Genomic DNA, 13,090 nt, shown 5'->3' with positions numbered 1-13,090 from the left:
TTATATTAGTATAATGCTACACTGGTAGAGTACTCATTGGAGTGGTCCAAGACTCCCTGAGACACCCAGTGTGTTTGGGACAATGGATGGCACTTTGTTAGGTTATATAAATAGTGATAAAGTCGCAGATGACTGGATACAAGATTTTCACAATATAAGCTCACATTGTCATCAAGTTAAGTTGTGCTTCTGAAAACTATAGACTACATGTATACATTTAAAGGTGCTGTAAGTGATTTGTTTTTGTTAATCCAGTCCCTCCTTTCTGCAGTAAAGAGAGAATACATTTTCTGGTAGCCCGTTTCCACTTTATCCCATCAGGAGAGAGAACTCTACAAAGAGGCGGTCCTCAAGGGCAGGCAGCAGAATGTCAGTGTGGCGACGCAGGGAGGAGGGAGTGGACTGCTAGCTGCACTGATAGGAAGTTAGCCAAATGTAAGAATAACAAACTGTAACTGACCACAGTTAAAATGCAGCTCTGCTTCAGAGATTCAAACAGAATACAATACTGTATATACAAACTACTATAACTATAACTATGTATATATAAACTACTATAACTATATATATATATTAAAAAAAGCCAAAAACATTTTTTCTGAACAAACATTCAGATTTGAAACTCTTTGGTCCAGCTGCTTTGCAGTTTACGCCCTCCAGTGGCAGACCTCCCGGTGTTTTCTAATCAGTGCTTGCAGCAAGCAGCACTGCTTCATCTCCTCTTACTGTGTGTCCGCTGCCTTTTGTATGGAAGAGCACAAGCACAAAGGCCTAATCTTACAAGTTTCACATTGGCAACTTGGACTTTTAAAGTTACTGCAGTGCCTTTAGATCAGTCTTTTCTTGCTTTGCGTCATTCAGAGTTTGAGTTAAGTCCCATTGAGACTGATTTGTAAGTGCAAAGTTTCAGGGTTGGCTCCTCTTTATAAGCAACTAAAGGCAGACAGGGATGACAGCGAAGATTTGGAGCGTATTTCAAAGAGGTTTCTTGTGTGATAGTTTCATGATTGGAAAAGGGGAAATGAGATGTTAAAGCATAATGGATCAAAAAGGGATTATATCTTCACTATACTCTGAACTAACGGAGTAAGACTCCAACATTCGGTGAAATGAATACATCTAGATTTCTATAGGATAGTTAAAGCTGTAACATGTAACTCTAGGCCTATGTTGTATATGTTGTTAAGTTGTGTACTTAACATTATCCCAAATGTTTCCAACAATGTGCAAACCCAGAGAAATGTGTCATTTTATTCAGGTAATGGTGCGTTTCATTGGTCACCTGTTGATGGGGTAATATCCCCTTTGTGCATGGACTGTGGTTGTCTGCCAGAAGCTGCCATTAATTAATTTTTTATCCAGTTTTAAGCCACATTTTTAACATCTAAGTGGTTTTCAACCGGATAAGTCATCGTACATCTGGATCTTATCAGAGAAACAAGCTGAGCTAACATTAGCACAGCTTGCAGGTGTTCTTGGTTGTCAGGACTGTAAGAAAACTTTTTATATTTAATTAAATTTAAACTATTATTCAAGATCCAGACTTTGAAGACCTGAACACAAGCTCAGAGAGCCTTCACTCTCAGTTTAACAGCCACAACAAATAGCTAATAAGCCAAGAGTCAGAGAGAAGCAAACACAGAATTTGTCAAAAAATAAAACCTATTAAGTATGAATGATTGTTAAAAGATATTTCTATCTATCTATCTATCTATCTATCTATACTATAGTATATATACATATATATATATATATATATATATATATATATAATATAAATAATACGACGAGAATGTTATAAAAGTAATTCTCATCTGTGATGCAATATTCAAAAGAAAGACCAAGACATTTGCTCAAAATCCACCCAGACTGCTCATTTTACACAAACTTCCTGCGACTCTGTTCACTTTTTGGGTTCATTTGTTCATGTTTTTTCATGACAGTGTGAACAGCACAAATCACACAGAATCAGATCTTTTCCAGTTCTGATGGTCTGTGGTCCTAAATCAGATAAAATCCTACAATACAACCTCCGAGTGAACAGTCACATCATGTGACTTTGATGTCACTGGATCAACATTCGTTATTATTCTGCGCCGGTGGGAGTCACTCGGCTGTGATGGAGGTAGTCAGTGGAGGGACAGTGAGGTGTAGACCTCATAAGTATTAAAGTTGACACATCTGTACAAGTAAAACTTGAGGGATCAAATAGTAACTCCTGTGTGTCCACACACACACCTCCATACAGACGTTTAAATAGACCCTTTAATAATAAGCCCTTCTTTGGGTTTGGGGGAAAGGGGTGAGGATAGAAGGGAGGGAAACCAAGAAGTGAGGTGAGAGATACAAACAGTGGGGGCAGCACACATCACGTATTTCCCTCCCTGAATTATGGGAGTGAAAGTGAAGTGAGGGCAGCAGTGGCAGTAAGTCAGTGAGTTCTCACCTCCTAAAGCTTTGTAGACCCTGATGCTGCACCAGGGCTTCCTGAGGATGAGGAGCATGAGGAAGAGCAAGGCTTGGCATGGGATGATGTGGAGGATGAGGAGAAGGAGGAGGAGGAGAAGGAGGAGGAGTATGCTGAGGGGGAAGAGAAAGAGGGCTGAACAGTGGCAGGGCTTTCCTAAGTCTGGGGAGGGACCTCTGGAGGGGGGAGTGAGGAGGCACAAAGCGGCCTCCTGGTCCTACCTCCTCCACCTCCCGTCCCTCCTCTTCCTCTCCTTCATGACTCATGGTGGGAGGGCTGACGAATCGGAGAGCTGACTGGCTAGGAAAGCTGGTGAAGCGGTGATCTGATTGGCTGCCTGTTTTTGACTACAGACACACATAGAAAGGCAGGGTTGGGGAAGATGATTCTGTGTTAGTTTGGAGCAAATCATCTCTACATCAGCTGTGTACTGAGAGCATACGCAGCTGTCACCACCGATATGTGGTACAGACAGTCAGAGGTGACCAGAAGGCAAAAAGCCCTTTACTTGAAATTACATTTAAGAATGCAGGAGCTGACAAAGCCAGTTACTCTGGCCTTTCCACTGTGATTGCATTAATAAAAACATCTACTCCAAAGCCAGATATCCTGTTTGTCTTTTGTGTTGAACATGTAAAACCACAAACCATACAAACCAAACGAGGGCAAGTGCTGAGCTAAAAGTGAGCAAGTAATGAGATAATGAACAAATAAACAGCTTGCACACAGCAGGGCTCTGCGGTGTGACCACTTGGTTCCACAGGGCATGGCTCTGTGACGTGTTTTGTTCCATCCTCCACACGGCTTCATACCCCACCGGCAGTGTTTCAGAAGCTTTTATTGGTCATTTTTCCTTGCTTTTTTTGCTTCTACCATGGGTAAGTAGGCTGCACAGGATGTTTTATTTTGAAAATTGACTGGATTCTCTATATGCCGTTCCATTGCCCTACCTGGGACGATACATTTGTTGCCAGTGAAGCCTGTTTATTTGTTCATCTCCAGGGCCCCAAGTACTACAGAGCTGCATTTATTTTGTTGTTCATATGTTCATTTTATAAGAGATCTGAGGACGAGGACTAACCAATGTGTTTGTTAAATGTAACACTATCTCGGGTAAGGAGTTTGGCTGGGCATGCTAACAATTACAACAACAAAAAAACCCACACTGTTTAATCCAGTCCTTACACATTGCGTTTGGAAAAGCTAAAAGCAGAGAAACCAGCATCCGAACTCTTCATATATTAAATAACATGTAGAGAAATCCAAAGCTTGACAGACCTGCCATTCCTAGTTACAGTTGCTAAGCTATGATTGGACAATTGCTGTTTAGGGTCATCGTGCAGCCAATTGCATAACCCGGGTTGCACATGCAATGAACACGACTGTGCATGTATTTGTCAACCACAACAACAAGAAATGTGATGCTGTATGCATGTAGAAATGAGAATATCTGAGAATATGCTGAAAAGATCACTGCATGCCAGTTACACTTTGCATCTGGTAAACCCACTTTGAAGTGTCATACAGCTCATCCTACCGACAGAGATTATTTCCAGGATATCAGGATATTTGGTCATTTTAATCAATTCCATTCCTGGAAAACTAGTCTCTAAAGTTCCAGGGAACCCTGATAACCCGATTAAAATGATAATAACAATAAAAGTTAGAGACTGGATGAATTTTGTTGAAATAGTGGTGGTCTAAAAAGTGGATCTGATTTGCAAAGAGAGGTGTATTGCTGTCTATCACAGAGTACTACCACTAGGAGCTGCCTAAGTCAGAAGTATTCTAATCATGCACATGGGGGCTTTGAAGTGTAAGTGAGAGAATCAAGGATGCGTATGTTATCTAACACGAACAGCCCGCATGTGGAGGAGGAAACTGATGTTATGATGCTGAAATCAAGCATTATTGTTTCTGAATGCCTCCTTCTTTCAAACAGTAGGTCTGCCAGCTGTGTACACGTAAGAAGGATGATGAGCAGCTTTGTACACAGAGATCAGTCTTTACGACACACTTGATGGGAGGCCGTGCGTAATGTTCAGGCAGCAGGTTTTCAGGTAGAATGGGATGATTTTGTGCTCTGATGATTTATAGTGTTCAAACACTAGGCTGAATGGAAGGTAATAATAACAAATACCAGAAGACGATTGAATAACATGAAAATAATTTGACATACAGAACTAAAGTTTGAGTTGAACGATGACAATACAGCATGATTCAGTTGTCCTCGTCCCTCACTGGTCAAAGGTTGGAGCTTTGCTGATGTAGATACATTATTATGACAGATACCTTTATTACCTTTAATAATGATCGATAAATTATTTCGCAACTGTATATAAAGGGGGATAACTGTGCCAAACTGCATGCAGTGGCTGCCTTGCTGCTATTAAAAGCACAATAAGTAATTTTGTTGGATGACATATTGTCCCAGAAATCATTGTGATAAACAATATTATTGTCATTTCAAGGCCATTTTATGCCACTGACATGATAAGCATAATAATGCAAGTACACCCTTTCAAAGAGCAATGAAATATTGATTCTTTAGAATATTCAGACAATGGAATCTGAATAAAATATTAAAATAGCCTAAATAAATAAAAGGCTTAAAGGTCATATGCTGGAAGGGTTTATTCTGGTATCCTGTTGGCTAAAATATTCTTATTGGACAGCATGTCCACATATCATACTATACGTTGATATTGTGACAGGCTATACAGATGGTTTATATTTTACGCTAAGTCGATAACATAATTAACGTGACAGGCCTAGTGTGTATATGTGTGTGTGCTTCAGTGAGGTTGTGCTCACTTTTTTCATTGATGTCAACTTATGTTTGGATCAGACTCTCTGTGAATGTGTACAGCTGTTTTGGATTTTCCAATGGATGCATTGTCGAACTACAAGTGTGGTGTTTTTGGGGTGAAACACTGGTGAGCATTCAAAGAGCATTCACACTGTGTTGAGCATAATAAACGGTCACATACTGTACATGTAAATTCATTACACTGAGAACACCGTCCGTCATGTGGGGAACTTTGTGATTCCAGCTGTCTGAGGAGCAATCGAGGGGCTGATGATGTCATAAACACCCAAGTGATCCTCGACATCCACAGCACTCATACTAACAAGGGCTTTCAGGCACTCACCTTGATAAGAGGGTTGATTACACCAACGTTGGCACTGGAATTGAAGACCTTGTTGAACCCTGTCTCTCTGTTGACCAACTCCAACTGGTAGAACTTCTTGTCGTCCTATAAAAAAAAAAAGACCACGTTAAAGTGATACTCCACCCAAAATCCACCCAAAGTCTTTTGATTATCAAACTCAGTGTATTTAGTTTTACAAAATCATCTTAACCCCACTAGCTTTTTACAGGGCTTTTAACTGATAAAGACCCAAAGATGCAGTTTGTTCAGTTTATTTTGCCAAACTACTATCTCCAAGGTCAAGAAGGAACTTTTACACTTAATATTTAGCAGTTTTGGTGAAAATATGCAGCGCTCTAATCATTTTTCTACTGGAATTACAGTGTCAGCTCCAGATGATAAAATCTGTTAGCAACAGTTGTGATGTCAGCCAGCAATATCTGTCTTCAGCTGTCACTATCATAAAGGCAATAATAGCCCCCAAAAATACTTTAAAAAAATTAAAAAAATCCAAGAAATCTGATTTGATTGTTTGAGAAAATTGTGCTATAAGAAGTTTCTGTGGAGGCTTGTGATGCTGTTTTCCTCCTGTGGAAGCTTTGTTTCAGATATTCTTACAATACCAACCATCCTAAGATCTCACCTCCCACATCAGATGCCACCCACTCTACTCACCACCAGCTTTTTGACCAGAGCTTCTCTCTCGGTGACCATCTCTCTGAGCTCTGCGATAATGTGCAGGTCTTCTGGTCGGCTTTCTCTGTTTCTTAGCTTCTCCTCTGTCCCCTCCAACCTGGACACACAGACATCACATTGATAAACAAAGTAGAAAGGTAGGTATGTAACATTTATTACAAAGTGTGTTACAGAGGAGAAAGCGATTAGAAAAAGAACTATGAGACTGTGTTAAACATGCTGAAACAGTTGGAACGACACAAGAGGCACATTTCTGTGACTTACAATATTTGTAGAGCAGAGATCTTGTCTTTGAGGACCTCCTGGGCCTTGTTGAAGTCAGCCAGCATGATTTGTGTTTCTCTGTGATGGACTACACTCATCTCCCCCAGGTCCCTCTCATGTCTCTTTGAAAGGTCTTGTTCATGGGCCCTGAGCCAGAGGCAGACAAAACTCGTAAATAAACCAACACTACAGAAAGTCACATGTAAAGATGACATAAGATAACCTGAACTAATGTGTGCTGGATTCATTTTTCCTTAAGTGCTTCACAATAGCATGAGTTTACACATTAATCATCACTTATGTGCCATTAGGGGCTTTTACTGCAAATGTTCCCCATCATGGATACTGCTCACATACACTTAATTTCCGGGTACGGAAACATGAGACAGACATCGCATTTTTACTAAATTATAGAGGAAGACGACAAGATGTGCAGCTGCAAACTTAACTCAGCTGGAGGAGGGAATGAAGGGTCTCTTGTAATGCTAAAAAGCCAGGGCTACTTTATCTGTCTAATTTATCTGTCTGCAATTGAAGAGGAAGGAAGTAACGAAAAGAGGGTGTTTTCCTACAGGAAAAACAATGTTAATCCTTGCTTGCAGATGAGCAGGACCAGAATTACTGCAGGCAGGGTTAATAGCACAGGCTGCTAAAGCCTGCATGACCAATAATGACCCTCACATACACACTCCTGAGGATGAGACACACTCACATACATACTGAGTGTTACATTTTGTCAGTGCTCTCTGAATGCTAACTGAGTTATGATGACACTGTATGCAAAAAACCTCTAGAGCCCGACCAATATATCAGTCGGCCGAAACTGGCCTGTTGCACACACATCGGTATCGTATCGGTATTAGCATATATGTTATCTGATATGCGGTGACGTGAAATCCGTTTTTTCCTGTATATAATACAATAGGATGGGTGTTACTGCAAAGTTTATCCAGCAGAGTGTGCTGTGATTTACCATACTGTGGCCAGCTGCAGAGTAAGAGAGAAGAAGCAGCTCGAGGCAATGTCAACTGGAATTGGTTGACAATGTATATGTATGTAAATGTAAAATATGTTAAAGAAACATGTTATTTAACTTATATATAAATAAATAAATAAATAAACTTAAATATTCTTTATTCCAGTTATTTTTCATTTTAGAATTGGTTCACAATCCACATAGAAAAGGTTCAATTCCAGCTAAAAAATGTACAATACTGGCCAACTCATCTGTGAGTGTTTATTCTAAAATTGGTATCGGTCTCAAAAATCCTATATTGGTCGGACTCTCATAACTTAGTTTGGCATTTCTGCATTTCAGTTTCTTGTTATTTATCGGCCAACACATCTACAGATACATCTATCTATCTATCTATCTATCTATCTATCTATCTATCTATCTATACTGTACCTGCAATAAGTTGATATTGGCCAGTATATGGGCCTGAGCAATTTATTGTCTAGCTGTAATATCAATGGAGTTAATGTTTTTTTGGTTGAAATTTAGGACCATGGAAATAGTTACTAGTCATGGTCAATTTGTGAGTTAGAAATACATACTATAGCATCATGGGAACCATATGATTTTTGGGACTTGACCCATGGGACAGAGAGTCAGGGTATTTCCATTTTGACTATGTTGTAACTATCTCCAGATGAAAACGTTTAGAGAATTAGTATTCAAGGGCAGTGTCTTATTGTGAAATTGATGTTTGGCTTCCTCTCTCTACTGAACTGTGCTGGTGATACGTACCTTATCTGATGATTAGCTTCACTGCGGACCCGCAGCACCTCTTTGCCCTTCAGCTCCAGCTCTCTGGTCAGAGTGTCGATGGTCTCATTCAGAGAGTGGATCTCATGGTCCAGATCGGTGATGCGGTTGCTACGGGAACACAACTCTGCTTGCAGGTCTGAGATACGACCCAGGAGCTCTTGTTCCTAGACGCAATATATGAACAGAGAAGAACAAATAGACGAATGAGTCAGTCGGAGGAAGTTAACTGGGTCACATGCAAACACAAGAAAAGAACAAAGAAGAAAACTTTTTTCATCACAGTGACCTGCTGGTGGCTGTGCTCCATAGCTTTCTCTAGCTCTCGCTTGGTGGCAGTGTTTTCTTTAAGGTGGATCTGCTTCAGATGCTCTATGGCTGTAGCGTGGAGATGGTTCAGTTCCGCACGGAGAGAAGCTGCCAGAGAGAGACACCGGAGTTAAAGAGAAGCGAGAATAAATATGATTGTGTGTACAAGTGCCATCACTGAGGGCAGATCATAAATAATTTACAGTGTATCTCCTCTTTTCTCCTTGTTAATCCTTTTCCTTATCATCTGACTTCACTTTAAAACCTCCTAATTTTGAGAGATTTTATCTCATGCTCAGCTAAATATCAAAGGCAATTATCTTCTGTTGCAGGCTGTGTCTTTATGTCAGATATTTGACTACTTGTACTTGTTCACAGATCACAGTCGCTTCTAGGATTATCAGTGCAAAGAAATCCAGGGAACCTTTTATAACATCTTTACACTCTAACACAGAAACTGTTGCGAAAAGTAGTGTGTAAAAGTCATTCTAAGTCCCAGTGTTATTAGCTATTGCTTATTACTCTTCTTAAATGCTGATTTCCTTAACAGCTCTTTTAAAATTCAACCCGTGAACTCAAATGTCTTGCAGAGGGATGCATCGCCTCTTTGCTCATGGGTGGCTGTGTTTCCTTCCATTCTTTAATAGTCAGGAGATGGAGAATGAAGATGCCCATAAGCATCACAGCAGGTACAAACAGTATCACCGTGGGTAGAAACATCTTCGCTGAGGGTAGAAAAGTCATTGATGTAATTTGAAAATCATGTCGCAAGGAGAGAGGTTGTCCTTGTGGATGGAAACATAATGAAAATGGTTTGTTTTTCATGTGTGTTATCATTCACCCAGCTTTGCTTTCCCCTCATCCTCCAGTTCAAAGCGCAGTGTCTGCAGCTCCTGGTCCGACTGCTGCCTCAGGATGTCTAAAGTCCTCCTGTGGGCCTCCTTCAGAGCGTGAACCTCCTCCCTCTGCTCCTGCTTCAGACGCTCCTCCAGAGCCTGGCACAGGGCAGAGAAGAGAGGGAGGAGGGGAGAGAGGAGGATGGGAAGGGAGGAGAGGTGATTTAATCCATCAAATGTATGTTTTTACAAGTGGTGACACAGTTGTGAGTAGTGTTGCATTTCAGAACCCACAGGATGCTTTGACATAAAATATTTGAGCCGCTTGAGAGCTGGCTGAAAAAAAAGCATTGCATTTATGGAGCCATGTTGTTGGGAAATTAAACCCAGAAGAAAAACAATGAGCAAAAATGAACACTGTAGCTGTGACCAAAAACTATAATTCAAAAAAATTAATTACACTCAAAACAGTAAGTATGCAGGCTAAATCCTCTTGTTTATTGAGTGTGCATCAACAACACAGTTGATGGACACCAATTGTCCCACAATGCACTGCATGAAAGACATAGAGGAACTGCTTACAGCTACAAAACATTCCAACAAATAGCAGATTTTGGTGACACAGCTCCACCAAGGTTTCAGAAAACTAAGAAATAAGTATGAAAACAATGGAACAATATTTTGCTTTCTGCTTGTGAAGTTTGTCTTCCAAAGTTCATTACAACTACGCCAACCAGTCAAGTTGTAGTTTACATCCACGTCTGTCCAGACTCATATATATGATAATGTATGTGTACAGTGGCAGTAGTTTTGGTTAATTGGAAGTTATGACTATTGTGAAATACTGTCATCAGTTCTTGAATTATGACCAAAAACACTGTTTGTGACGTCACAGTGACCTTTGACCTTTGACCACCCTTATTTTGTTTTGTGGGCAGGAAATCACACCTACTGAACAGTCTCATTTCTATTTAGGTGCATTATGTGATCTATGACCTCATCCAGGAGGAAGTGACACAACATTGAAAGGTAGCCGACGTCCCTTCATACACACGCTGCAACAATCATTTTGTTCAAATGTTTCTGCCTGCAATGTAATTCTATGAGAGCTTAAAATAAGCTCTTACCACGCTGGCTCATTTCCGATATCATTTAACGAGGAAATGAGTGAAATTAAAGTAAATGAACCTAATGAATTGTTTCACAACAATGGAACATTGTGAGCTGATTTGATAGCTTTATGAATCTTTTACCTCCAATTATCTGTGGATGATTCAAATAAAACCAACCATATTAGAACTAAAACTTTTTCTTATACTGTTTGGTCTATTTGTGTTTTGTTTTGTAGACCATCACTCAAAGGCTCACAATTATTACTGTGGCTTACTTCTTTCCTACACACACAAACAAAGAAATAATTAGTGTGCTGTAGACTAAATTGGAACACTGACTCCTGCACTCTTCAAACCGTATGAAGGTATAATTTCCTCTCGGGAGGAAAAAACGTCAGGATAATGTCGCGCAGTAGAGAATCCCAGGACAACTAATCAAGTTCCATGTCAGAGACAATCTTCCATTTTACAGTCCTCATACTGAGCAGCTCATCTTGCACCAGAAACACTGTTTTAAAGACTTTTGCTGATCAGACTGCTACACAAAACAAGCAGATGAGAACACAGTAAAAATAGGTACAGCAGCGGCACTGCTTTGTACTGTAAAGCGCATTTTCACAGGTGCACAGTGTCACAACAGGCACATAATGAGCACATTTTCAACTGACTCTGCCCAAAGTTAAGGTGCTGGAACTAAAGTGTCTCAGCTCAGAGGAAACCGCACTCGTGCATCGCTGCAGGGACGCCAGTTTAATCCCAAGCAACGGTGCATCCAGCTCGCAACACTATGTTGAGTTCGGCTTCTGATTTTAAGTCAATTTTACAAAAATCTATTTTAATCTCATTTTAGTGTCATTTTGCGTTTTTAATTATTATGTGTCCTAAGCACACTGAGGCAACAGCTGCTTTGATGTGCAGTTACAATGGTTGCATGTATTGTAGTTGTCTATGGTAAGGTTAGCTTAAAAGGTGCCATGAGCTGCGTTCAGAAGCTGGTATTACTCACTTTTCATTAAAATACTATTGATCTACTGATTAGAGCTGCAACAATTAGAAAAGCAATTGATTAGTTGGCCCAATTGATTAAGCGAGAAAATGATCAACAGAGTAATCATTAGTTGCAGCCCTACTACTGACAGCCAACTCAAAGTAACATTCATGTTACTGTTCCCACTAACTACTGTAACCTTAAAGGACCAGTGTGTTAGTTGCAATGTGCAACTTCACCGCCCTTATTTCTGCCAATAGATCCTTCTAAATGTTAAACACTGGACCATTTTTGTTTTTAAGTGTGACCTTTTTCTTAGTTTTTGTTTCATTTTCAACATGTAAAAAAGGTTATAAAGTCATATTTTGCTAAATTATCTCTCGCTTTCCTTAATTGGCAGTGTTCACCAGTGGGAAGCCAGTGTGGGATTGTGGCCTTGTTGCTGTTTTGGTGAGACCGTCAAAACTGTGGTGTCCTGTCCTCAACCTCCTTGGACAATAGAGTCAGTGAGCTTTTACAGCAGACTGCAGGGCGAGGGGTAACTGGCATCTCTAAATTACATGCAGTAAAGGGAAAAGTACAAATGGAAGAGGTACAAGACAGAGTATTGTAATGTACTGCTGTGGGGATACTTCAAAAGTTACAATCCTGCTCTTATTTCTTCCTACAATATTCAGAAGAAAAACTGATGTCGGTCAAATTTGTGAAGGCGACTGTGACTGCAGTAAACATAACAAATCTGAAGCCACATAATGAAGACTTTATGCACACGTGCTTGGTTTGTGTGTGTGTGTGTGTGTGTGTTAATCCCACCCTTATCTGGTGTTGTCTGGCCTCCTCCATGGTGCTCAGGGCACAGCAGTGAGCCTCCTGTAATCGATGCTCTCTCCTCTGATGTTCTCTCTGCATCTCTGCAAACACACACACACACACACACACACACACACACACACACACACACACACACACACACACACACAGAGAGAGAATGTACACTCTGTTTAACGAGACAGATAACATGGCAGTCTGTTCCAGCCTCACAGGGGCTTAGACAAACTGCTGGACGACGTGTGACCAGATACCAAGCAGATCATTTTATTTAATTTTCTTAATTAAGTAGAAAATATCAATATCCATAGTCTCCCCTGAACACAAAAATACCAAAACGCAAGTGGAGCATTTTTGTTTCAGCCCATCCTGAATTTCTGTTTCATTGCATCAGATTTTTAAAGAAAGAACTGGTCTATTCCCATCATGCTGAGCATAAGCAACCACAACCTGATCTCATGCTGTGTGCAAGTCATGAATGGTTTTCCAAACAACAGCACAGTGCTGTAATAGGAGCTGATTCCCTTGCTGACGTGTTGGAGATGTGCTTGTTTGCGAATAAACCCCAATAAGCGTGTGTCGACCAGTGCTCTTCATCTAACAGCTCACTGTGGCTGTTTCTGCTTAAAGCTGCAGTAGGTAACCTTTATTAAAATTAACTTTTTGTCAT

The 13,090-nt window shown here is 40.3% G+C and overlaps 1 protein-coding gene across 3 annotated transcripts in view; it reads right to left on the bottom strand.

Annotated features, from left to right (window-relative positions):
- LOC127378648 (protein FAM184A-like) overlaps nucleotides 1-13,090 on the bottom strand; it is a 61,011-nt gene that overhangs the window by 7,587 nt on the left and 40,334 nt on the right. For 2 of the 3 annotated variants that reach the window (XM_051427740.1, XM_051427741.1), the window contains 7 exons: nucleotides 12,406-12,503; nucleotides 9,498-9,651; nucleotides 8,637-8,764; nucleotides 8,330-8,514; nucleotides 6,580-6,726; nucleotides 6,295-6,412; nucleotides 5,620-5,724 (listed from right to left, as the gene is read on the bottom strand). In XM_051427740.1, coding sequence (XP_051283700.1) covers nucleotides 5,620-5,724; nucleotides 6,295-6,412; nucleotides 6,580-6,726; nucleotides 8,330-8,514; nucleotides 8,637-8,764; nucleotides 9,498-9,651; nucleotides 12,406-12,503 — 935 coding nt within the window. Of the gene's footprint in view, nucleotides 1-2,446; nucleotides 2,815-5,619; nucleotides 5,725-6,294; nucleotides 6,413-6,579; nucleotides 6,727-8,329; nucleotides 8,515-8,636; nucleotides 8,765-9,497; nucleotides 9,652-12,405; nucleotides 12,504-13,090 lie in introns of all 3 variants that reach the window. The other variant, XM_051427742.1, reaches the window with a different exon arrangement.

This window comes from Dicentrarchus labrax, unplaced genomic scaffold, assembly GCF_905237075.1.
Source record: "Dicentrarchus labrax unplaced genomic scaffold, dlabrax2021, whole genome shotgun sequence".
In the NCBI taxonomy this organism is placed as follows: domain Eukaryota; kingdom Metazoa; phylum Chordata; class Actinopteri; family Moronidae; genus Dicentrarchus; species Dicentrarchus labrax.
Note: the sequence above shows the minus strand (reverse complement) of the source record. Positions and strands in the feature narration are given on the sequence as shown.